Source organism: Triturus cristatus, chromosome 6 (assembly GCF_964204655.1).
Source record: "Triturus cristatus chromosome 6, aTriCri1.1, whole genome shotgun sequence".
Classification (NCBI taxonomy): domain Eukaryota; kingdom Metazoa; phylum Chordata; class Amphibia; order Caudata; family Salamandridae; genus Triturus; species Triturus cristatus.
The window spans coordinates 1,914,417,417-1,914,444,787 of record NC_140589.1 but is presented as its reverse complement, the minus strand read 5'-3'; the positions used below and the strand labels follow the sequence as shown (position 1 = coordinate 1,914,444,787).

Below are 27,371 nucleotides of genomic sequence, written 5' to 3'. Positions count from 1 at the left end.
TATGAGACTTTGTACACACCTGGGACTCAACCCTCTCCTAGTTCCCTTGCCCGCTTTTTCTCTACCATCCAAACACCAGCCAATTTCCCCCTTGACCTCTCTTCCTTAGAATCTGACGTTACACAAAAAGAATTGCTCATTGCTTTGCAACTTCTCAAACTCAACAAGGCTCCTGGCCCAGACGGGTTTACCGTTGAATTTTACCTTCATTTTTCTAAGTTATTGATTCCACGATTGCATTCCCTTCTTCACACTTTTATTGTCCAAGGCGCTTCCTCAGGGACGTTTTCAGATGCTCATATTTGTTTGATACCCAAACCTGGGAAGGACGTTAAGTATTGCAAAAGTTATAGGCCTATATCCTTAGTCAATATTGACTACAAGCTTTTCGCTAAAGCATTGGCGATTCAACTGGACCACCTTCTCCCTGATCTTCTGGGTGAAGAGCAGTCCGGATTTGTCAAAGGCCGACATATTACGGACAACACCAGACTCCTATTTAATATATTGTCAAAATCTTCCCGCTGTCAGCATTCCCTTGCAGCAGTAGCCCTTGACGCCGAAAAGGCGTTTGATCGAGTCGAATGGCGCTACCTTTTTCACACCCTCACTTGGTTTGGCTTTGGACCTAGATTTATTTCTTTAGTCTCCCTTCTGTACTCACACCCCAGAGCTGCAGTATTTGCAAATGGTTAAATCTCTTCTTATTTTGATTTAGGCAGGGGCGTCCGTCAGGGTTGCCCCCTTTCCCCCTTTCTTTTCAACCTCGCTTTAGAACCTTTTCTGTCCAAATTACGTCAGAATCCCGCTATCCATGGATTCCAGATTGCAGACTCTCAAATTAAGCTCGCTGCTTATGCGGATGATATTTTACTTTTTCTTTCCAATCCTGCAGAATCCATCCCCGCTTTTCTGGATGAAAACCGAAATTATTCCTCCATTTCCGGATATAAGCTTAATCATGATAAATGTGAGATCCTACCCTTGACTAAATTCACTTTCAAACAAGAATTTAGTGTCTCCCAGTTTACTTGGTGTCCCTCCCATATTAAATATCTGGGGTTATATATCACTTCTTCCATTCCAGATACTGTCTCTTTATGCATGTCCAAATGCGCACAAAAGATTGCGGACCTCACTGCAAGGTGGCATCCTTTATACCTGTCCTGGTGGGGTCGCTTGGAGACTATTAAAATGATGATTTCCCCCATTATTCTTTATACATTGTCCAACATTCCAGTATCGATCCCATCGCGATTCTTTAAAAAGTTTAACTCAATATTATCCTCATTTTTATGGAACTCAAAAAAATCCAGAATGTCTCTTGCCAGATTAATTCGCCCTGCTTCTGAGGGGGGTGTCAACTTTCCTGACTTTCCTGCATATCAGAAGGCCTTTTTGTTACGTCAAGCTTCCCTCTGGCTGCAAGATCCCACCTCTCCCTGTCCTTTGTGGGTTAAGGTTGAACGCAATCTCTTGTCTCCATTTTCTTTTACAGAATATCTTGCTTTCTCTCGTAAACCCTCTTCGCTTCCCACTCCTATCTACAAGTACACTCTTAAGCTCTTATTGTCTGCTGCCCCTAATCCCCCTCTGACCATTGATGATTTCCTCTCCTCCACCATCTGGCATAATAAGTATCTCTTAATTAGTCGTAAGCCCTTTTACTGGAAATCTTGGAGAACCCGAGGTTTGATTTGGATCGCGCAACTTTTTTCTGGTCCCACCTTTCTTTCTTTCTCTGATCTCTGTTCTTCTTTTGGCCTACCCTTATCCTTTCTCCCCAAGTATCTTTTACTCAAAGCTGCTGTTCTTGAGACTTATGAGCGGATCTCGAACTCTTCGCCTCCCCTTGCTTCACCCATCCCTACCTCTCTCCACTCTCTCTTACGCAGCACCCCCAAGGCATCTCTTATCTATAAATACCCACACACGCATGAGTTGCCTAGACCTAAATCCAAGGTTGAACATCAATGGGAATCAGATCTCGGAATAAGTTGGCCGATATCGATATGGGATAAGATTTGGGCAAAACTCCGTAAAACCTCCAGAGCGGCCTCCCTGACACAATCCTTATTTTTTATCTATAACCGATTGTTTCTTACGCCATCTACACTACATAAGCGTCTTTCAAGTACCCCAGATGTATGCTGGTCGTGTGGTACCCCTAATGCTACCTTACTCCACATGCTGTTTCTTTGTAAACATGTCCACGACTTTTGGTTACAGGTGTGGGCTCAAGTTAATGTTATTTTCCATACTTGTATTCCTTTTTCTCTCTCTCATCTCTTCTTAGGTAGCTTATCTCCTTGCTGGGAAAATGTAGATATGCATGTCCGCATTGTTGATTTATTATTGGCTGTAGCTTTTCAACAAATTACTGTTAACTGGAAAAATGCATCCAATGTTTCCCTCAAAGCGTGGTGGTATAATGTCTGCCACAACCATAGACTTGATAATGCCTTTGTTTTTCCTGTTCACTTAGCAGCTAAACGTGCAGACCTATGGCTTCCCGTTACGCTGTATTTAAATCACTGTGCTGCTCGTTCTTTTAGTCCAATGCCTGTTCAACAAGAAGTTTCTAAACCTCCATGATACCCTTTTCACATTCACGTTTTTCTAGCATATTGTTTTGTTTCTATTCTTCTAAGATTTGTTGTTTAAATTATAACGGTTATGCCTTTATGATTCTTTTCTAATGCCCATGATTACTGTTTCATTGTAGCTTTCTTATCTTTTACATTTTGCATATGTAAACCCTCCCCCCCCCCCTTTTTCTTCCCTCCCTCCTTCCTCCCTCCCTTTTATAGCTGATATTGTGTATTGATTATTCCTTTTTCATTCCTTAATAAAATTTCATTGAACTTAAAAGAGGACTCCGTCAACCACCCGGTGAGACCCCTCACCGTCCCACTGACACTTACTGGGAGATTTGGGCGCAAGGAGGATGAGAGTCAAAAACTGAGACAATTTTCCAAGAGTGAGTAATGCCACACAGCTAAAACTGATACTGTGCCCGTGCAGTCTGCATTAAAATGCAACGTATTAAGAGTTTATATAGCGCTTTCTGCCCCTTACGAGACGTTGAACCACTTGTTCTAAAAAAGGCATCTTCTACCCATTTTTGTTCTGTGCTAAAGTCACGTTGGCTCAAACGAATTGTCTACCCAAGTCTCCCACCCCTCAGGAGCGGCGGCAAATGTCCTGTAAGACTAGTGCAACCTCCTGGCCTGGCAGAGGTAACTTACCGCCCTATGTCCACTCACGCTGGCATAAACTCTGGTAAACATGAATGGATACCTACTCCTACCCGATCCAAGGCTCGGTACCTTCCCTGGACTCCTTCCTCGGCTCTCAAATGGTTCAGCTCCAAGCTGCCATACTGCAGAGGAGCCTGGCACAGCGGGCTCTGTGCGGAGCTGGCTACCGCACCAGCTCCTCTTCCGTACTTTCCAGGTGCCCTCTAACTGCAGCAGAACATGGCCTTCGACCTTCTTGCCCTCTCAGCAGTAAAATCTTCTGGCACCACCCCACTCCTTCAATCAGAACAGATGTCCTGACCCGCCCTCCCCTCCTCCATCCCACTGCGTCCAGACGGGTGCACTGCCCAGGCACCCGAACTTGTGGCTGAAGGATGCTGGGTACCAGGCTGGCAGTGAGAGAGGTGGGGCAGACTTCTGCTTGTGATGCACGTCTGCAAACACCCACCTATCCACATCACTTCCTGTTTTTCCTTGTGCGAGACTTTTAGCGCATGCGTACAAGTTAGGTATTACACGCATGTTAATGCACACTACTTTAAAAACAAGCATCTGCAATGCAATAGAACTCGTATTTACTAGAGTCCTGTTGAATTTGAAACAGGAGTGCAGGTGGGCAAAAAGGCACAAACTGGAGTCTGGGGGGGTGGTGGTGGCCCGAGAAGTCACAGACTGCGAAAGGGAAGGGGGTGAGCCAAGGGAACAAATCAGTATTTAAAGTAAAGGGGCCAATAGCCTGGCAAGTATACAAATGAAGACATGGCCATCAGGAGGAGGGACTAACAAGCCTAAAACCAATCAGAATACAGCATTTAAGATCTAAGCAAATCAAAAAGATGGGCGGAGAGGGGGATAGTAAAAGAAGTTTCCTAAAGATGTCAAATTCCAAATGTATTTGTTTATGATTGATTACTTACAACCATTACCCGATAAAGCATTGACTTTAAAATATAAAGCGCTAACACCCAGCTGGTTATAGCATGAACCTTTAAGAAAACTTGTCACTCACTCACTCATCTTCCTTTCTCCCAACAAGAGATGTTTTGCAAAACTGTTGTTTAAAATGGAGTCCTGAGGATTTAAGCTTCCAATGACGGCCTGGCGACGAGTTCTTCTATGTCTTGAAATGAACAGATTTTAAAGATATTTTTTTTTTCTTTGGATCGATAGGGCCGGACATGTGCAGACCACATGTGTCAATGTTTCTTCCGCATGATCACAGAGTCTTGACATGTTGTTTCCCCTCTCCCTGTCCCACCTCAGACCCTGATAAAGGGATAGCAACGTCGAGCCGAGAGGACATGAATTTATATTTTATGACGCGAGAATATCCAGCAGGAAAATAGGATTGAAAGTGCAAAGAAGTGTAAGTATTTAGGATCATCCAGGGGTGCATCGTGTCCAGATCCCGCAGCCCCACAGATCCTGCTTTTATTCAGGAGTTTTAAAAAAACCTGTAGAGTGACTGGTTCCAAAGTCCTTCTACTTGAGTATATGTCAGGGCTCCATCCATGTAGCGTGGTGTGGGAAGATGTGCGTCACCGCTGGTTGTAGTTCATGCAGAGCCTGTTCTTGTGAGGATCGAAGGTTAACGCATCATTTTAAGAAAGCTCCTGCCTTGGTATATCTTGCTTAGTGATCCCAGACTCCAGGCGGACTTGAGAGGGTGACGGAAATCTTGGTAAAGGAAGTAACATTTTGAATATTTTTGTAACTTTTTTATCAAGAGTGTTTGCTTCCCTCCCGCAGAGACCTTCAAAGCCGGAGCTACTTGATAGGAACAGATTCGCCTCTAGAACCTTCAGTTTGGGGTCAGTTAGGGGGCCCTTTAGGGTTTTATATAGAGAGATAAAAGCTGAAATCCAGGAGCAGCCTGTGCAGTGTCTGCCGTAGATCTTCAGCAGTGAGCTGCGGGAGTCAATGGTCACCCCCAGATGTTTGTACCCCCCACCCTCTCAACTGGGCTGTGGTTAGCAACCAAGCTCCCTTTTGTCTATTATCACGGTTTCGTTTTATTTAAATTGAGTTATAATTTGTTAAGGGTGGTAGATGCATTTTCCTCGAATTCCTACAGGAATTAAAAGTCCACTGCAGCCCTGAGGACCCGCGGGCCAGAGGGAGCTGGACATTGAATGGAAAGTCCAGCTTGTAAACTGAGGTGTGACTAGGCCAGGGAGGCATTGATTGACAGTCTGCACATCTGATGAATCCCCTGAAGATCATGGTTTTGTTTACAAATCTATAGTTGAACTACCAGCATGCGATCCCTAAAGCGACTGACAACAGTCCACAATCACTGTCAAACCTGAAGAGGAGCCGGTGTCGTAGTCAGCATGCATGAAGAGGGCAAAAGAGGGGGAGAAGCCAAGCTGGCCAAGTAAACAAAATGGGGCAGATATACAAGCCCCTTGCAACACATTTGCGCTGCCATTGCATCACTTCTGTGACGCAGCGGCATAGTAAACAATTTGCTACGTTGCGACATATTTACAATGTGACGCATCTAGAGAGATGAGTCACATTGTAAAGCCCTGCGCTACATTACAACTGCACCAGGTATAATGTATGCAGGGTGGGCGTTCCATCACAAGGAAGCCCCGTAAAAGTGACGCAGTGAAATCTATAAGATTTCACTGAGTCCCTTTTACGTCCCCGCTGCCTCAAAACCTTCGCCTAATTGTAGTAAGCGTAAAGGGTGATGCAGCATGTTATGTATAGGCATAGGCCGTCCCTGAGAATTGCTGGAGTTGCGTTGAGATTGCGACACGACTCTAGCACTGCGCTACTCTTACGACAGAAGATGCGACACACATCTGTCTATCCTTGCACCACGGTGCGCCGCACTGTACATGCAACGCATCTGTGATGGCGAAAGGGTAGTCCTGCGTGTCGCATCTTTACTGGCGCATCCCTGCTAATATGCAGAGATGCGCCAGTCCTTGTAAATCTGCCCTAATGTATGTTAAGGAAGGGTGGGCTAATGGAGAGCCCGTAGAAAGTCTACAAGAAAGACCTCTAACGAAGGACACATTAGCGTCAGAGACACGTCCTGATTCTGTTCTAAAAGAGGAACTGAATCTGTTCTGAACTCAAGGTCGGATTTAGAGTTTGGTGGATGAGCTACTTAGTCTCAAATGGGCGGATATCCCGTCCCAAAGACTGTAATGCACTTGTGATACCGCGGATGAGATACTTAGTCTCAAATGCGGCGGATATCCTGTGCCATTGGCTGTAATGCACTTGCGATACGGCGGATGGGATACTTAGCTCAAATGTGGCGGATATCCCGTCCCATACGCTGTAATGCGCTTGTGATATGGTGGATGGGATACTTATCTCAAATGGGGCGGATATCCCGTCCCATAGGCTGTAATGCACTTGTGTTCCGGCAGATGGGATACTTGGTCTCAAATGTGGTGGCTATCCCGTCCCATGAGCTGTAATGCACTTGTGATACCGCGGATGAGATACTTAGACTCAAATCATATGGCGGAAATCCCGTCCTTTAGGCTGTAATGCACTTGTGATACAGCAGATGGGATACTTGGTCTCAAATTGGGTGGATATCCCGTCCCATGGGCTGTAATGCACTTATGATACGGCGGATGGCATACTTAGTGTCAAATGTGGCAGATATCCCGTCCCAAAGGCAGTAATGTACTTGTAATATGTCGGATGGGATACTTAGCCTCAAATGTGGCAGATATCCTGTCTCATAGGCTGTAATGCACTTGGGATACGGCGGGTGAGATACCCGTATCCTTCCTGCCAAACTCTAAGTGGGGCCGAAGTACCATAAGTTATTCTTATTCCCCAGCACACGTGAATATGAAAACTTTAAAGTCTTTGTTTGTTAATAACAATCACAGCAAGCCGAAACGTATTGAAGAATCATGAGTCAAGTCTTCTTCTTTTCTTTTATTCAAGAAGCCTTCATAAGAAACTCCACAGCCAACACGTGTTTCGTCGTGTAAGGATTGTAGTCCCACGACTTCCTCAAGGCTGTACAAGTAAAAAACACATATAAAAGGCCAGTACATGGAATCTAAATTTCCAATATCTGTGAGATTTGTAAATGAAATGCTTTATTCAACTTATGGAATTTCTCTCCACTTTGTATCTCTGAATCAATCACGATAGAAACCCTTATATTGGAAATTTAGTTTTCATAGTTACGTGTGCTGGGGAATAAGAATAATTTGTGCTAGCTTTGCTTCCCTCTGTAGAGTTTGTGGTTCTCTACACCTTTCAGCACCGTCATAGAAGTAGAGAACAGGAAACTAGTGTGTGAATCTTTTAGTGGCGCCAACATACCTATGACCGATACCACGTTGCTATTTGTAAACCGAAGTACCATAAGTTCGATTTGTACAACAGCATGGAGGACTGAAAGGTCAACAGGGGTTTAAAGCTGTAGACGAGCCTAAAAGAATCAGAGCCGCAACACTGCTGATGTTCATGACTCTTAGCAGGTCATCTGGATTCAGCAGAATGAACTTCACTCTGGAGGAAGGATGAAACCCTGCTTCATCTTGATCCAGAGGCAGTTCCAGAAGAGCAGATATCTGAGACATGGCTCCATGCTCAATGACTTCACAGAATGGTATAGCGGTTCGATAAGTAATTAATTCAGAATACAGCTAATGCAAAATGAAAGTAAACACAATTTAAATGTAGCAAAATCAAGTGTAGAGAAGTAAAAGACAATATCAATAAAAAGGACTTTACCACACAGTTTTTATGACATGAATCCAGAAGTAATGAAAGTCGTTACAACACATTCTGTTGTTACAAAGCAAAATAAGGTATGTATTTATAAGAGGTTTTATGAGTTAGTGTTTTTTAGGCGTTAGGACTGGGTAGGGTAAGGGGTGTTAACTGTTCATGCACAATGTTAGGAGCGGGATGATAGGGTTATAGGGAATAAGGGTAGGAAGTGTAGTATTTTAGGGTATTTTTTTGGGGGGGGGGGGCGATATGCTTTTCTTTTTAGGATTTTATTTTCATTTGTAACTTTATATGTGTTTTTTCTGTACATGTGCAGTATCAGGATTGTGATGCTAGGGTTATAGGGAATAAGAGTGGAAAGAGTCTTACGTTTGGAGGTTTCATTATTTTTTGGTGCGTTATTAGTTTTTGAGGGGTTGTTGGTATTTATTTTTTAAGATTTTGTATCTTTGTTTACAGTTTTGTTAATAACTTTACAAGCAGCATGCTAGAAGCGGAATGTTAAGGCTACAGGGTTATGGCATTTATTGTTTATGGTTGTACACAAAAATAACCTTATACACATTTTTTAAAGTGATGTAATAAATTAAATACAGGCAGAATATAATTTTAAACTCTTTATTAAATTCATATAAAAACACTGTATTTTGTAAAATATTTTTGTTATACAAAAATATAATTTTAATACATTGTTTTATCATTTCTAAACACTTACTTTTTATCATTTTTAAAAAAATATTTATATTTTCTTTTTATCTCAGATTCCCATTCATTTCTGTGGGGGAAATATTTCTTTTCACTTTTTACTGCGGCCATTATTTTTGACATTCTCTAGTTTTCTTCTACAGTCACTGAAAGTTTTTTTTCCAAATACTCATGTTTAATTAGCTCATATTAGAGAATATAAACATTTTGCTTTTTTGCATACATATCCCTATATTTTCATTTTTTTCACTCAGGTTTTTGTATATCAACATAAATGGAGTTTGCTTCTTGGTGCTATATGTTCAGATCTAAGAGGGGTATTGAGTTTTAAAGTTGGCCTCATTTTCATCCCTAACACCGTTTATTTTATTAACAGAGGAATTTTTTTTTTTAAACTATGGGCATCATTTGCAAGCCCATTGCACCACTGGGGAGTCACTTTTTTGATGCACTGGCTGCACAATGGGCTTGCCAATATTTACAAAGCCACGTAAAGGCCCCTTTAACGATTTATTCTGCGTGAAAGGGGCATTCCATGGGTGTTGCTCTGGGTGTTTCCACGCAACATCCATGGAACCTGACACACTCCCAGAATTACAACGTTTTGTAAAGTTGGAAAAGCGTCAGAATCCTACACCTCCCCATCCTGCAGCACACGTAGAAAGAGAAAAATGCATCAATGATTGTTTTTGTTCAAGAAGGCGTCACCTCCTGCACAAAAACAATCATCCCCAGGATGCAGGCACCCTTACAACATGACGCAAGGATGGCGCATGGCAGCCAATTGTGTGCCAGCACCGGGGAAAACACTTGAATGTGTTGTATTGTTGTTAATACGACGCATCCCTGTGATTTTAAATTGACGCAGTTCAGCACAGTTTAATGGCTTGCGGCGCTACGTCATTTTGTAGTAAATGAGGCCCTAAGTATTTTTCGGGTTTTTGAGGGTTTCAAGTTAGATGGTGCTTCACAGGTTGTGCTTTTTCACTCCAGGGAGAGAAAACCTACTTGTACCCACACTGGATAGTATTTCCTTCCTGAACAGTACAGAGATGCTCAGAATATCTAACCCGGTCACTTTCTGCTCTGTCCTTCCTCCCACATAGACTCATTGCCAACAGCATGGCTGTCAACATTTTTCTGTTCCAAACCAAAATCATAAAACATATTCTATTGCTAATGCTCGAGGCACCCTCTTGAATTCTAAGCATACCTAAAGAACTATTCTTATATCACAGCCATTTCAACCAACTGAGCCCTTGCACCTGGAAGATTCAGTCTTTGAATACTCTCCATCAGCTCAAACCCAGCCTCCACATCCATCAGCATCATCGACATGCAAAACCAACACAGCCACCACATCCTTCAGCATCATCAACATCGACAAACCCAGGCTCCACATCCTTCAGCTTTATGGACATCACCAAACCCAGCCTCCGCATCCTTCAGCATCATCAACATCGACAAACCCAGCCTCCACATACTTCATCATCGACATGCAAAAACCAACCCAGCCTCCACATCCTACAGCATCATCAACATCGACAAACCCAGCCTCCACATACTTCATCATCGACATGCAAAAACCAACCCAGCCTCCACATCCTTCCGCATCATCGACATGCACAAACGCAGCCTCCACATCCTTCCGCATCATCGACATGGACAAACCCAGCCTCCACATCCTTCAGCATCATGGACATTGAAAAACCCACCCTGTACATCCTTTAGCATCATTGACATGGACAAACCCAACATACACATCCTTCAGCATCATCAACATGCACAAACCCAGCCTCCACATCCTCCAGCATCAGACATGCATAAATAAAGCCTCCACATCCTTCAGCATCATCGACATGGACAAACCCAGCCTCCATATCCTTCAGCATCATCGACAAGGAGAAACCTAGCCTCCACATCCTTCAGCATCATCGATAAGGACAAACCCAGCCTCCACATCCTTCAGCATCATCGACAAGGAGAAACCTAGCCTCCACATCCTTCAGCATCATCGACATACATAAACCCAGCCCACACATCCTTTGTCATCATCGACATGCACAAATAAATCCTCCACATCCTTCAGCATCATCGACATGCACAAACCCAGCCTACACATCCTTCAGCATCATCGTCATGCACAAATAAAGCCTCCTATCAACAGTCGTTGCACACAACATAGTTCACTGCAGCATTTTATGCTTCACAGTGAAGTTCAAGCCCCATCACAGCGAGAGCTCTCTTCTCTGGGTTCAAAGTCCTATTCATCATCTGTGGGGAAGCATCACGTACCTGAAGTAGCTCCTGGGATATTTGGGGCCTCATGAAGATCCAACACTGAAAATGAAATTACACATATTAAGACTATCACACACAAATAGAGTGATCCTAAAACAGTGTCAACTTTATTGTGATTTCATGGATTATTCTTAGGCTGCCGTAATGTGGGATCTTAAGCAGCCACCAGTATCTTACTCAGAATGTGCAGGAGTGGCTCATTTACATGGCGGGGAATTTATACAGAGATTCGATTATGATGGGTTCAGGGCTTTGTCAATTAATTCAACATGGTAGGGGGTGGGGTTTGGGTCTTGAGCACTGTCCCTAATAACGTGCGTGCGTGCACCTCTCTTCCCGCGAGCGCTCACTCACGTGTGTGGAGCGCGTACACACACAGGGCATCCTGAGAGAGAGTTTGCGCCTCCACTTTAAAACGCGAGCGGCGTGAAAAACAGGCCCTCCCTGTATGCGTTTTTGCCCGCCTGAGTCAAGAGTGCAGCTAAGTCTGCCCTGGGGCTTGCTGTATTTTCTGGCACGGTGCGGGGCAGATTGTGGGCTTTTGTTTAAATATTCATGTTAATCACAGCCCCTTCACGAGCTGTGATTAACATGAATACTTAAACAAAAGTCCACAATCTTCGCCACACCGCGCTTTACTAACAAGAGTACAGCAAGTTTAAAAACACAGCGTGTACTTTTTGAAAGTACACGCTGTGTTTTTAAACTGGTTCTACTCTTTTGTTAGTAAAGCGCGGTGTGGGGAAGATTGTGGGCTTTTGTTTAAGTATTCATGTACACTGATTTACATATCTATGATTGTCTCTGTGCGATGTAAATTGCTCTGACACCTTACAATTGTATGAGTGGTGCTATTAAACTAAATGAATCTGAGAGACAGTAATTCTGGAGACTTGAGGGGCGCTGTTAAAGGGAGGTGGTGAGGGAGTCTGTGACAGAGGTGGTCATTGGGGAGGGGGGGGCGTTAAATATTGTCGCACAGGGCGCCACCAGCGCTAAAGCCGGCCTGGAGATAGCTCACCTGTTATTCCTCTTTTTGGGCTCTCTTTAACTCTTCTCTGACTTTGGGCCTCTTTTCTTCTACCGTCAATTCAGCTTTTCTTCTTTAACATAAGCAGCCTTCTTTAGCTCCTAATGACAGCTCTAATTTCCGGCCTATCTGCTTTGTTAAGAAATTCTGGAATATATTGTGTTTTCTCAACTTTCCCTTTCTCTTCAAGGTAATGACCTTCTCTACCCAGTTAAGAAGGGCTTTCGTCGTGGTCATTCACCAAAATACACTTTACTTTCAGTTTCTAACTCAAAGCTTCGTGCTTGTCATCACAAACACTCTTCACTTATTCTTCTTCTTGACCTTTCTGCTGCTTTGACACAGCGGATCACTCTTTCCTTATCTATATGTCGGGTCTCTAGTACTACTCTTAACTGGTTTCATTCTTCTCCTGCTTAGTTCCCTGGAAGAAAAACAGCATCCTCAGCAGGCCAGTAGCTCACCCTGTTTTCTGAGTTGTCCTGGGGGCTTGGTTCTAGTCATCTGGTCTTTTCATTGTACACTATTCCTTTCATTTCTGTCTTTTCATCCTTTGACTTTCTCTTCCATTTCCATGTTGACGGCTCTCAAATCTGTTTCTGCTATTCTTCCTTATCTGACATCCTTCTTGACCGTATTTATGCTTGCTAATTGACTGCTGAAAACTGGATTACTATGTACTTTTTAAAAACTTAATCGTACAAAAAATAAGAAAACAAGTTACTTACCTGTAACTACAGTTATCCAGTATTGGTATCTTTCATAGATTCACATGCCTGAATCATTCCCCGTCGCCGAGGCGGGAGTCCCACGGTAAAATACAAAAGCAGTGCCTAAGTAAGTAATTGTAGTAGGCTAAAGGAAAACCAAAGCCTAAAACATAGTAGCTTATCTACATCATTATACGAAAAGAACTCAAAAATAGTTCCAACCAATCAGCTACCAGCACCCTCTAGAACCTTCCCAGCAGAGGCAGTTCTCAGATTTTCTTAGCACAAGTGGGAAACATGGATCCCAACCAAAGAACTGTCTCGTCGGGGAGGAGGGTGGGTGCATGTGAATCTATGAAAGATACCAATACTGGATAACTGTAGCTACAGGTAAGTAACTTGTTTTCTTATCCAGTATTGGGGTATCTTTCATAGATTCACATGCCTGAATCGAATAGCAAGCAGTAAGCTAAAACAGTGTCGTTTGCGGATGGTTTGCAGATGGTGGGAGACAGGATTCATAAACTCCCAAAACACATCCAGAAAGGTCAGAACATTAACAAGGCATGTTAAGAAACTGTACCTATGGAAGGCAAGTTTAAAATACAAGGAAATGCATAAATTCGAAGCCATAAACATAATACATATATATAGATATATATTTTGTACATGAAAAAACGCAGTATAGATAAAAACATAAGTCTAACCTTAGTGAAAAAGAGGTTGAAGTACGGCTTGTCCTACAGCTGCATCGTCCTGCAGAGCAGATTGCAGACAGTAGTGTTTCATGAACGTGTGGACATTCTTCCATGTCGCAGCACGACAGATGTTTTCCAATGTTACTCCGGCAAATAGTGCAGTAGAAGCTGCCATAGTTCTGGTAGAATGCGCCTTGACCTTTCTTTGTAAAGGTTTGTTGGCTTTGTCATGACAGAAATGAATTGTAGAAGCCAGCTATCTGGCTATTGGTGCCTTAGTTACAGCAGTACCAAGTGTGGCTTGACCATATTCCACGAACAATTGATTGGATCGCCTGATGTTCTTAGTATTCTGTAAATAAAACTTCAAACAATGTTTAACGTTGAGTGAATGTGATGCTCTCTCCGCTGGCGTGGTTGGATCCGAAAAGAAAACTAAGCTTTACGGGTTCATTTAAGTGAAACTGAGACTGTACTTTAAGGATGAATTTGGGATTTGTCCGGAGAGTTACGTAATCCCTAGTGAAATGCAAAAAGTGTTCTGAAATAGTGAAAGCTTGGATTTCACGAACCTTTCAAGCATATGTAAGAGCTAGCAAAATAGCAACTTTCCATGTGAGAAACTTGAGCTCAGCTTTGTGGAGGTTCCAATGGTCTTCTCATCAATTGAGCCAACACTGTGTTTAACTCCCACTCTGGAGGAGGTGCACATATTGGAGGGAAAACTCGAAAGAGTCCTTTCATAAATTGTTTGACTAGCGAAGAGGAACAAAGCGAAGGTTTATTAGAACTCTTCCTGAATCTGGAAAGAGCAGCAAGATGAACCTTAATTGATGAAAACACAAGCCCAGCTTTGGTCAGGGATAATAAATAAGGAAGAATTTGTTCCACAGGAGCTTGGATAGGGTGGACATCATTCACCTCACACCAATGACCAAATCGTTTTCACTTTAAGCGATAAGTTTTGACTGTACTCTGGGCACGAGGTTTGGCAAGAATTTCACGACAGTCCTGAGAGATGTTCAAATCTTTGAATTCTAAGAAATCAGTAGCCATGCATGCAAGCGCAGCAACTGTGGATCTGGATGAAGTATTTGACCCCTCTCCCTTGTCAACATCGTGAGTGTTGGTACAAGATGGATAGGACTGTCCTGCGATAGTAGAAGCAGTTCTGGAACCAATACTGCCTTGGCCAACGGGGTGCAATCAGGAGGAGACGGCAGCTCTCCATCTTCATTTTGCGGAGCACTTTCAGAATCAAAAGGTATTGGGGGAAAAGCGTAAGCACAAAGCCCTGACCATCGCATGGACAGGGCATTCCCTCTTGATCCCTGTTGAGGGAACCTGCTGGTGTAATATTGGCATTTCCTGTTCTCTCTCGTGGCAAACAAATCCAGTGCTGGTTTGCCCCAAACTTGGAAGATTCTGTTCACCTGCTTCTACTCCAATTCCCATTCGTGACAGCCCGAGAGACACCTGCTCAGGGTGTCGGCCTAGGTGTTTTGAAGGCCCTTGATGTGTTCTACTCTTAGGGTTATCTTGTGGGCTGTAACCCACTTCCACAGTTCCTGAGCCTCCTGCAAAAGAGACAGTGACCTCGTTCCCCCTTGTTTGTTGATGTAATACATACTGGTCGTATTGTCGGTACGGACCAGCACTGAGGAACCCGTAATCCTCGGGAGAAATGCCTGCAGAGAGAGAAAGATGGCGCGAAGCTCCAATCTGTTGATATGCTGTTGACGGTAGTGTTGGGACCATCTTCCTTGGATCTACAAGTCTTGGAGATGGCCTCCCCATCCCTCCATAGAAGCGTCTGTTAGAACAAATTCTGGAGGAGTTGGTAGAAAAGTAAGACCCAGAGCCAAGGTCGCTGTCCGAGACCACCAATGCAGAGAGTCTATCATGCGCAATATGACCATGAAGGAGTCGTCGAACAACCCTAAGGCTTGCTGCCATTGCAGATGCAATTCCTCTTGCAGAGGTCTCATTCTGAGCCGTGCCAACAGTACAAGGTTTATTGCAGATGAGCACATTCCCAGAAGAGAAGCGAATCCCCGGACAGAAACGTACTTTCTTTTTGTGATGGATATTGCCAATTTTTGCAGACGTAGCTAGCGGTCTTTTAACAAGAATGCTTTGCACTGTATGGTGTCCAGAATTGCTCCCAGAAAAAGAATCGCTTGGAGAGGACGTAACTGCGACTTGCTTTCGTTGAGAGTGAGGCCTAGCATTGAAAAGAGATGCAGGCATGTTGAGATAGCATCTCAGAGAGAGAGAGCGGTTGCCCGCTCCGAAGGACCCTTGAGTAACCAATCGCTGAGATAAGGAAACACTTGTATTCCTTGGGATCTCAGAGTCGCTGCCACTGGTGCGAGACATTTCGTGAAGATCCTTGGTGTCGATTTCAGTCCGAAGGGAAGCACCTTGAATTGATAGTGGACGCCAGCCACTGTGAATCGAAGGTATTTGCGATGCTTGGGATGTATAGGGATGTGAAAGTATGCATCCTCCAGATCTAGAGAAGCCATAAAATCCCCTTTGTTTAGGCAGCTCAAAACTTCGGCACACGTAACCATCCGGAAACTCTGTTTCTTCAGAAATTTGTTGAGTTTGCGGAGATCCAGAATTGGGCGCTACCCTCCTGATTTTTTTCTGGGTGAGGAAGAAAGGAGAATAGAACCCGGTCCCCTTTTGAGATGATGGACCGCTCTCTATTGCATTTTTGCTGAGCATTTTTAAGACTTCTTTGAACAGTAAGTGAAGACGAGGGGGAGGGGAACTCCTGGGCGGGGTAGTAGGTGGGCGTCTGATGAATTCCAGGGTGTGACCGTTGTTGACTAGATCGCGAACCCATCGATCCGAAGTGATCTGTTGCCACTTGTGGGCAAAAGCTGACATTTTTGCACCCACTGGGAGGGAGGGAGGGATGACTGGCGTCCTGTGTAACTCATTGTTTTCTGTTGGTATCGCGACCCTGATTGTTCGATCGATTTCGTCCGCCCTGACGAGAGAAACAATTTGAGGAGGATTGTCTGTATGATGATTGGCCGTAAGGCTGTCGATACTGTGTCTGATATTGTCTCTTTTGTTGATTTTGATACCCTCCTCTTGATGCAAAGCCACGACCTCTTGCACCTCAGAAAGATCCACGCCTATACTGAAGAGCAGCCAATGATTTAGCTGTATCGGTATTAGTCTTTATAGCAAGGAGGGCCTCATCGATGTGCTTTCCGAATAAGGAATTACCATCATAAGCCATGTCTAAAATTTTTGTTTGTACCTCCGGCCTAAAAGATGTTGCTTTAAGCCATCCTTGGCGTCTAAGTACTGCAGCACCAGCAAGTTGTCTAAAGTTGGTGTTAGCGATGTCCAGAGCGCAGTCTATGATCTCAGATGCGGCTCGTTCTCCCTCCAAAAGTATCTTCCTTGCGTCTTGTTTACAATCCTCAGGGATTAGGTCCATAAATTCCGCCAAATCTGACCACATCTGGTGGTCATAACGGGCGAGTATGGCCAAAGAATTTGCTGCTTCAATGGAGGCTGCTGCCATAGTGGAAATTTTTTTACCTATAAGATCTAACCTCCGTCCTTCCTTATCCGGCGGCGATGATATTGGCGTAGCTGGGTTTTTGGATCTTTGCTGGGCAGCTTGCGATATGACTGAATCTGGTCGGGGATGACCAATCAAACAAGATTGAGTTTCCTGAGGAGCACTGTACTTTTTTTCAATGCGAGGGAGGACAGCCGATATAGAGGCAGGCGTCTTCATAATTTTTATCCCTTCATTCCAAATAAAATCAATGATGTGAATCGCTCTTGTAACCTTTTTGTACTCTTCTTTAAAGTCATGTAAGAAGCAATCTGTGTGTTCTACTGTGACTGGTAATTGAAATCTGGTTGCAGTACGTTGCATCAGGTTGTGAAAACCGCCAATATCCTCAGGGGGAGAATCCGAAGGCTGAGGAATGGGTGGAGAAGGCATTGGTATGATATAATCATCCCAAGGATCCACACTAGTAGCTTTGTCAGGAAATTCACCCTCTTCGACTTCTTCCTCATCCGAGAAAGAAGTATCATGGTGTGTTTGTGGTACTGAGCCAGAAGAGTGAGGCGGTGAATCAGGAACCTCCGTCTGCAGTAGTGCGGTTGGCACTTCAGAAGGTAAAAGTGGTATGACAGGAGCAGCCTGTTGTGGGGTAAACCGTTGACGGTAATCTGCCAACATGGCCTAAAGATCTTGTATAAGTGTAGGAGGAAGATAGCTCGTCTCTCTATGATCCAAATCCCTTCTGGGAAGTCTGTGATGTGGTGTAGTGAGGTCTTCCTGGTAATAGTGTTCCTGGTAATCCTCTTCCTCATCGTCGTCTTGGCATTTTATGTTAAGTTCAGAGGGGTGGTGAGCTATGCCGAACGGTCCCTCATCATCTTCCTCATCAAAGTCCTCATCCTCAACATATGTCTCTAGGATATGAGCTGGCAGAAGAGGAGATATCTTGCTATAATCCTGTTTATGGTAAGTTTTTAGTTGAAAGTGAGTATAAGATTGAGAAACTGGTGGAATCGTCGTCGACAAACTCTTCGTCGACGGACTCTTCGTCGTCGACGGGATGGTCGTCGACGTGCTCTCCGACGACTGGACTGACATCGACGGACTCTTGTCGACAGGATCGTCTTTGACGGGACCGTCGTCGACGGGCTTGTCGTCGACTGGTTCACTGAAGGAGTCGTCGACATGATCATCGTCGTTGACATTGTCGACGCGGTCGACATCAATGAGGTGGACTTTAGAGATAGAAGTACCTTCGTCGTCGATGGGACCTTCGTCGACGAGCTCGACGTCGACGTGGTCGTCGACGGAGACTTAGAAGATGAACTCTTCGTCGATTAATCTTTCAAAACAGTGCTTTCCTGAGCCCTGTGGAACAGATGCTAGACATGCAGCAGAGTTACAACAGGATATACCAATATTGTATACAACTTATCAGTTGAAAACAAAAACCTAAGCTGCAGGAGAGGACCAGCTGCTTAATGATCATAAGAGGTCTGATTTCTAGAACGCCCTCCACTGAACTTGCGTTTTCCTGTCTGGTTTAGCAATGGGAACCACTGGGTTTCTGACGGCTGAGCCTCAGAGGGCTTTTCCATCATCAATTAATCTAGGTTCTTGTAAATGGCAACTACTCACCTGTTAGTGTCTCAATGCTCTGGGGGGTGTGGGTGGATCTGCAGTTCAGTCGAAGAGCCAGGTCTTGAGGTCCTTCCTGAATTGAGACAGAGACGGCGATTGCCTGATATGTAGAGGGAGGGAGTTTTAGGTCTTCGTATTGAGATAGAAGCACCTTCTTCCAGCCGTGGTCTTGCGGATCCATGGGATGATGGGCGGAGCGGAGATGTCTGATGGGTGTGTGGAGAGAGAGGTGGTGGTAAAGGTATGCAGGTCCAGAGTGTAGGAGAGTAGGATCTGCTTACTATGGTTACCCCCACTTTTTGCTGGTGTTTCACTGTTTTTCGACTTTAGTCTGGCTGGGGCCCTGCTAACCAGGACCCCAGCCTAGCTGCTTCCTCTCTAAAATGAGTGCATGTACTTTAGGTACACTCCAGTTTGGTTACTGGGGTACCCTTGTGAGTCCCTAGTATATGGTACCTTAGGTACCAAGGGCATAGGAACCCCAGAGGCCTACCAGGAGCTGCAGCATGTATTATGCCACCCCTGGGAAGCATTCCAAAATGACACCACAGGACTGCTACTGCAGCCTGGGTAAGGTGGTGCATGCACCCCTTACCAAGATATAGGTTAACTATATCTACCCATAATCACTGACACATATAAACCTATCAGTCACCCCTAAGGCAGAGTGCTTGGTTTTGTGTGAGAAGGTGCCCATGTATGAGCAGGACCCCTCTGCAGCTTTCGGAATCTATTCTCTGAGGCTGTTCTGGGATGCAGCCAGTCCACACAGTGCATTATAACCTCACGGTAAATGCTAACTTTGGAATGGCTGCATCGAAACATGTCGTGTTTGGTGTCAATCACTTTGGAATCCTACCCCCCTACCAGTCCTGGCGGCGGGGGTAGAATTTCACCCTTCTAGAGGGAGAGACATGTACACACTGGTCTAACCGCTAATAGTTTAATCGAGCTCCAGCATCACAAAATGGATGCTGCAGCCACAGACATGGGTCTGACCTTCTGCTGCTGGACGAAACTCCAGCAGGGGAGGCCTGGACAATAAGTTTCCTGTCACAGGGAGGTGTAACCACCTCCCAGACAGGCTTTAGTGTATTGGGGCTGGGTGGGTGCACTCTGTGAGAGCTTTGCTGGATGCACTGGGGGAACATTTGGTGTCCCTGTGCATAGTCCAGTTCAAACCGGTTGCAGGTGCACTTAGCCCCTGCTCTGGCGTGAAACTGGACAAAGGAAATGTGTGTAACCACCCCTTTTTCCAGACCCTCCCATAGGTGGGTCGCCAGAGTATGTCCAACCCCTTTTCTTAGTATAAGTAAGGGACCCCTGCCAACAGGACTTTAGATTACACCTGGACGAAACTCTGAAACGGAATCCTGGACCTTCGACGCTCTACTAATGATTAGAGAACAGAAGAATCTCCCTTGGGGTCAAGGAGTGACTCCCCTGTTCAAACAGGCACCAACAAAGCATTTGCCGGTCTGCATCTCCGAAGCTCCCATCGGACACCGAAGTACCTGCAGACCAGGAAGAGGATTTACAGACTTCTCGAAGGCCGACCCGAGTCCCCAGCAAAGCTGAGACCCGCAACCCTCACGAGTGACGTGGTACCGGAACTCCTGACACCGTGCACATTTGATTGTTGGCCTACACTCCACGAGTGTTCCATGAGCCCGCTTCTTGCATTTCCGCTCGAGGCTCCTTTGCGATCCCTGGTCCATTGACTGGTGGGTCCCCACGAAGGCCATTCCGATTTTCCTTGGGCTTCCCTGGTTGCTCCAAACGTGCCCTGACTCCCTACCAAGTGGTGAGTCACCCAGACCTTGCTGGTTTGCACCGAAGCCTATCTCTGCTTTCTGCGTGGGTTGCTGTTGCCAAAGCTTGTTGGGTCCAATCCAGGCACAGACACCGCAGCACTCAACATCCTTTGTGGGATAGCTCGAATCCAGCTCCTGGTCATCGTCGTCATCTCCGGGATCTCGTGGCTGAAGAGTCAAGCTTCACCTCCTTCACCTGAAATCACCCGACATCGGTGGGCATACGCCTATCGTCTTCCTGGTCACTGGCTAGTGACCCAGACTCTGTCCCCTCTGCTTTCAGGTTCTTCACATCTCCGATCCAGGCTTGGATCCCTCTAGAAACTTTCCACTTGGATGCCAGCAGCACTTTGCAGCAGATCGCCATTGAAAACGACGTCGAAACCCGACACGAAAAGACACCTATGCACCCGGCTTCCCTGGGTGAGGTAACTCGAGTACTCCGGTGCTCCCGTGGGTGTTGAGTCTAGAACCTCCTAGTTCTAAAGGGGTTTGCTCCTAGTACTCTTCTAAGTGTCCTATATCTTTGAATTTCCAACTGCGCCTTTCCCCGAAGAAGTTAATGGTGATTCGTGGCTGTGTGTAGACACTGCACGCGTCCCCCGTGGGTCCCCTGGCTCACTACCTTGGGTGGTTCCTGGAGGCCCCAGAGGTTCTAAAGGCTCTAGGCCTTGTATCTATGCAAGTTGTGGTTCTTATACCACTTTATTGGTATATGGTTTTGTACGCCCCTAAGGCTCAACGTATATTGTGCTAATTTACTGTGTGCCAATTAAGTTTACTGAATGTACTTTTGCCTCTAGCCTCATAAAGAGACTAGAGGGGTGTGTTTTAACCTAAATACATATATTTTGAATATATACCTGGTGTGGTTGTCCTTTCATTTGATCATTCAAGAGATTATAGACTGGTAAAATAAGCTACTTTACATTCCTTCAAGACTTAGCCTGAAGGCTGCTCTCCACAGCTACCACTAGGATAGCTTTCTATAAAGGCTGTCTTTAACCTACCATCAATAAGGGGTCGTTTTTACTGGTGCAAGGTGCCCACTAGAATAGTGGACAGCATATGCCAGGTCAACTTCTCACGTAGAGTTTTGGGGGGCTTTGCAGGTGTGCATGAGGAGCTTGAAGGTAAATCTTTTTTTGACCAGGAGCCTGTGTAGGTGTCTCAGGTGACAGGTGATATGGCTGCAACGGGGGATGTTCTGTAGTTTCTTTAGGAGCTTTTTGGTGGTACCGGCGTAGAGTGTGTTGCTGTAATCCAGTCTGCTGCTGATGAGTGCATGGGTGATCGTTTTCCTGGACATGGTGGGGATCCACTTGAAACTTTTCTGAAGCATACAAAGCATGTGGAATCAGGAGGACGAGACGGCATTGATTCATGAAGAGAGTGAGGAGTCCAGGATGATGCCAAGGTAGCATGTGTGGTCCGTGTGTGTGGTGGGTTCCGAGCGCTGTGGGCCACCACGAGTCATTCCAAGCGGCGATGGTGGTGCCCAGGATCAGGACTTCGCTCTTGCCTGAGTTGAGCGTGAGTCAGCTGTCCTTCATCTAGGTGGCGACTGCCTTCCGCCCATTGTGGAAGTTGCTCTAGGCGGCTGTGGGTTTGTCTGTGAGGGAGAGTCTCATCTGGTTGTCGTCTGTGTAGGAGAAGATGTTGAGTCCGTGGCTTCTGACGATGGCTGCAAGTGGGGCCATGTAGATGTTGGAGAGGGGCCCAGGGAGGATCCCTGGGGCACCCTGCAGCTGATCTCTATGGGTTCTGAGTAGAACAGTGGAAGTCTGACTGTGTTTTGCCGGTGAGGAAAGAGGAGATCCATTATAGGGTCTTGTCGAGGATGCCGGTGTTGTGGAGTCTTCTGCAGAGGGTGTGATGGGAGACTGTGTCGAAGGCTGCCGAAAGGCCCAGTAGGATGAGGTCTGCAGTTTCGCCTTGGTCGAGGAGGGTGCGGATTATTATTATTATTTTAAATTTATATGGCGCAACAGCTACCCGGAGGTTTCCCGACACCTACGGACACGCACTAAGGAGAACAAAGCCAAAGCTCTAATGATTAAAAAGCCATGTTTTTAAATCTTTATGGAATTTGAGGTAGCTCGTTTCGTGACGTAATTGAAGCAGGAGTGAGTTCCGCAGGGAAGGAGCTAGATAGGCAAAAGAGTGGGAACTTGGAATTTTAACTGATTAGAGGATCGTAGAAGGCGTGAGGTAAGGAAGCGCCAAAGCATCCATATAGTGAGGTGCTGAGCCCATGTTTATCCTATGCATGTAGCAGAGAGCTTTAAATTTAGCGCAACTGTCAATCCTCAACCAGTGAAGTTCACGGATAGGACCAGTAGTGGAGGCCATTCTGGGTAGCTGGCAAAGAAGTCTGGCCGCAGAGTTTTAGACCACTTGCAGCTTACGAAGCACTTCCTTACTTGCGCCCAGATATAGCACGTTTCCGTAATCTAATCTGGACACGATGAGGGCCTGGATGACTGTTTTTTGCGTGGAGGTTGGAAGCATCCAGAGAATTTTCTCAGCCATTTTAAAATAGTAAAACAGGTAGAGGCGACCTTGACCACTTGTTGCTTCATAGACAGGTGGTCGTCAATGATTATGCTGAGGTTGCAGCCGATTGTGAAGGGAGGGAGATCACCCATTTGAGGAGGTCAGTGTTGGGGGCCCCAGAGAGTTTTGTTTCCACCAAAAATAAGAACTTCCATTTTCTTCCACCCTTAAGTTTCAATTTGTTTGCGTGAGTGAGCCACCTAACATTCCGTGCTCAGCCCTACTCTCTTTAGAAAAACTAGGATTTCTCATCTCCTCTCTCTCCCAGCTTGAAGCTACCATCTCACTCTTAAGTACAAAAATATCCTCCTTTCCCAACAACCCTATTCCCCTGGCAAGCACTCACTTCCTCAAACTCCAGAGAAGTACCTTGCTCCCATCCCCCAAAAAAGCCACACACAATCTGTCATCTGCAGACACTGCTAACTTACTGGCTAGTTACAAGACTTCTAACGCCATCCCCCTTCCGCCCCCTCTTCTCCAACTAAGTCTACTCTGTGCATAATTCCGACCATCTCCTCTGCCAGAACTAAACATCAGCCTTATTCTACCCTCGCACCGTCATACAGGAACATTATCCCTATCACCCCTAAAAGCCCAAACACACCCTTCACCAAAACAGCCTCGTCGGAGTTGTGCTCCACAACTGCAGATCTGCAATGAAGCACAAGCTGGACATTTCTGACTTTCTTCACAATCTTGACATTCTTTTCCCCACTGAGACCTGGTTCAACGACACTTCTCATACTATTTTTGATCAGCTGTTAGCCGCCTGCTATTCCATCTTGAGAAATGACAGATTAGATAAAGTTGGGGGAGGTGTTGCAATCATCTTCAGAAACCCCTTTCAATTCAAGGCTTTTCCTAACAGCTCCTTCCGTACATTTGAATGCCTTTCACTGGAGCTTCAAGTGCAACACTGCTCCCCCCTCAGATTTCATGCCATTTATCACCCACTTGGTGACTGCTCCTCGTTCTTGGAGGAACTCACCGACTTTGCCAGCGACCAATAATCTCAAAGTGACAGACAGATTTTTCTGGGAGACTTTAATCTTCACTGGGGCTCTCTGGAAGACTTAGCTGCCAATTGGCTTGCCATTTTTCTCTCAGTAAATGATCTTATCCAACACTGCACGGAACCCACACACTCTAAGGGCTCACTTTTTATATCCAAAGCAGATATGCTAACTATTGCTGTCCCTATACATGTTGACTGGTCCGACCACTTCCTCATCCACTTCTCTCTTCACCTATCTCACCCTGTAACTCTTGGCCAACCTAAAAGGACTACTACGTGGTTCCGGAACACCAAAAACATTGACCTTGACAAGCTTTGTGATTCTGCTATGGTATCACTTCCAAAGTTAGACCTTAATTCGTATGTCAACAGTCTTACCTCCCAATACCTCTCCAATCTTGCAGTCGAAATTGATCATGTTGCTCCACTTCAAAGCAAAAAGAAAAGACCTATTGCTTCTGCCCCATGGTTCAATAAATCACTCTATAAAGAAAGGAAAAGCCCGAGATTCCTTGAGAAACAATGGAGACTATCTCCATCCACCACTAATGTCTCTAGTCTACGTTCAGCAAGATCAAAATACCACAAACACATCTTCCATAAAAAAGCGTCACACTTCAGAATCGTGCTCGACTCAGCCAAAAACAGACCCAAAAAAGCATTTGACCTCATCAAAAATACAAACTCTCTCCCTCAACCATCAAGCCTGACGATTCTCCAAAGAAAGCAGCAGAGTTTGCTATATTATTTGATGGAAAAGTGAAATCACTGGTTGATCAGGTCATTCACCCTACCCCCATTGAGGAAAGCAAATCCCTAGTCATTTGGCAGAACTTTGACGTCATCTCTGAAGATGCCCTCCTCATATGCATTCTCAAAACAAAACCCTCTAACCATTCTTTAGATCTTATCCCTAGTTACCTCGCCATTGACACCCATACTCTTTCCTATTGGACCAGTCTGGTTAACCTCTTCCACAGCCAAGGCTTCCTTCCTGCTGCCCTTAAAACCGGTCCGGTTACCCCCTTCTTAAAAAACCCTCTGCTGATGCGAATGACCTCAACAACTTCCATCCCATCACCAACCTCCCTTTTCTTGTGAAAATCACAGAAAGATGTGTAGCAAAACAACTCTACCTATATATTAAGGATAACAGTCTTCTTGACGAATTCCAATCTGGTTTCATGCAAGACTGCAGCGCTGAAACAGCCCTGCTGCAAGTGATCGACGATGGCCTCGTGTACTTGACTCGGGGGAGTCTTGACTTCTCATTCGTCTTGACCTTTCTGCAGCCTTTGGCACTGTTAATCACAACACTCTCCTAAACTTTTTAAAACAGAGAATGGGCTTGGAAGGCACAGTACTTGAATGGTCTGCTTCATTCCTCTCAGACAGATCTCAAGTGATTAAAATAGCGAACAGCCTTTCATCTTCAATGGCGGTAGGTCAAGGCGTCCCTCAAGGTTCTATCCTCGCACCTACTTTGGTCAATCTTTATCTGGAACCATTGGGTAATCTCCTAAGTAAATCTGGGATCCTTTACCATCTCTATGCGGATGGCACTCAAATCTACCTTAAGGTGCCTTCGGCACACGACATCTCAATCCTTAACACTACTCTCAGCACTATTCAGAACTGGATGTTAGCTCATCAACTCATCCTGAAGCCTTCCAAAACTGAATTCCTCCTTCTTTCTATCTCTCTCTCCTCCTCCTGTTCAATCTTGCATGGATAAGCTTAATTTACTTAACAACAAACCTATCGTTGTCGACAACACCAAATCCCTTGGTGTCATTCTTAACAAAAGGCTTAATCTACTCTCCCTCATCAATTCCATTGCAAAGAATGCACATTACCTACTGCGCTTTCTCTGGGGGATTTGATGTTTCTTTCTGAAGCAAGACTTAAAAACCTTGGTCCAGTCTCTGGTTCTCTAAAGGTTGGACTATTGTAACTCTCTTCTTGCTGTCCTCTCCAAATCCCACCTTTCCCCTCTCAAATACGTACTCCATTCTGCGCCTCGTTTTGTTTTTGGGGCCAAAAGAAGTGACCACATCACTGCCTTACTGCAAGGTCAATCTACAAGACTGCCTGTATCACCCACAAAGCCTTGCACACTTCCTCCCCTCGATACCTGGTGAATAAACTCAAAATCTCTGGAGGCTCCAGACCTTCACGTAATGCAATAAATGTACTGCTCGAGTCGCCCACCTTCAAAAGGGAATGAGATCAATGGCTCAATCCTTCTCAGGCAATGCGGTTAGAATCTGGAACTCGCTTCCTCCCCCTCTGCGTACCACCACCTCTATCCGGACCTTCAAAACTGACCTCAAATCTCTTCTCTTCCAAAGACACTTCCAGAATTAATACATCAATTTTCATGTCCCTCAATAAAGTTCTTACAATGTTATTATGTAATTTATGCCTGCACGATACTCATACTAATGTGTTTTTGATTTCTGTGTGACTGCCACCTATTGTTTTATTTTACTTTTTCATTTATCTCATTTGTATCTATAACGTCTAAATATGTAAATTTTCCTCATGTAACGTACCAGGTTCTATTGTGAAGCGCTCTGACACCTTTGGGTAAAGTCTGCGCTATATAAAATTGCATAAATAAATAATTAAATGTGAGATGGCAGTAGGTGGTGGGGCGTCCGACGTTGAGTGTGTGGAGAGGGCTGGCGTTATAGCATTGTGTGTCACGAACCAGGATCCCTGGCAGTGGGTGCGGGTGGTCTTGCCTTTGGCGTGACCGAGCAGCGGCCACCATTAAGTAGTGGTGGAGAGGTGGAAGGTGCTGGTCAGCTGTGAAGCGGGAAGCTGCGCTGGGAGGGGGCGGGATGCAGGGGAAGGCAGTGGCGAGGGCGGGAAGCGTTAAGGGGGCACAGAGAATGGTGCAGAAGGAAAAGGGCCCAGAAAGACAGATAAAACGAGAGAATTAGCACAAAAAGAGAAATACACTAGAGAAATACAAAAAATTCAGGAAACAGAAAGACATACAGTGAACAGAAAAACAGACAGACATTACTCACCACTGGACCACCAGGGATGAGGCACAGGTGGAAGCCTGTGGGTGGAGAAGGGCCTCGAACTCAGGACCTGGGCACAGGAGGGCAGACCAATATTTGGTGGAGCTGCGTGGTGGGGGAGCAAAGCACGCTGACAAGGTGAGTGAAGTCACTCCTTTACTGCGCAGCGGCTGCTATTAAGTAGTGTGGAGAGGTGGGAAGTGCTGGGAGGCGGGAAGCTGCACTGGGAGGGGGCAGGCAGTAGAGAGCACTGGAAGCGAGAAGGGCGAACAGAGAATGGCGCAGAAGCAAAAGGGCACAGAAGAAGGGATAAAACAAGAGAAATAGC

The 27,371-nt window shown here is 45.3% G+C and overlaps 1 protein-coding gene and 1 long non-coding RNA gene across 2 annotated transcripts in view; one reads left to right on the top strand and one right to left on the bottom strand.

Annotated features, from left to right (window-relative positions):
- The window catches only part of LOC146822443 (NACHT, LRR and PYD domains-containing protein 12-like), a 341,354-nt gene that overhangs the window by 222,486 nt on the left and 91,497 nt on the right, over positions 1–27,371 (bottom strand). Inside the window, exon 3 of the mRNA XM_085613551.1 lies at positions 10,989–11,033. Within this exon, the coding sequence (XP_085469677.1) occupies positions 10,989–11,033 (45 nt within the window). The remainder of the gene's footprint in view (positions 1–10,988; positions 11,034–27,371) is intronic.
- The window catches only part of LOC146822444 (uncharacterized), a 79,930-nt gene that overhangs the window by 27,905 nt on the left and 24,654 nt on the right, over positions 1–27,371 (top strand). The gene's annotated exons all lie outside the window — the stretch shown is intronic.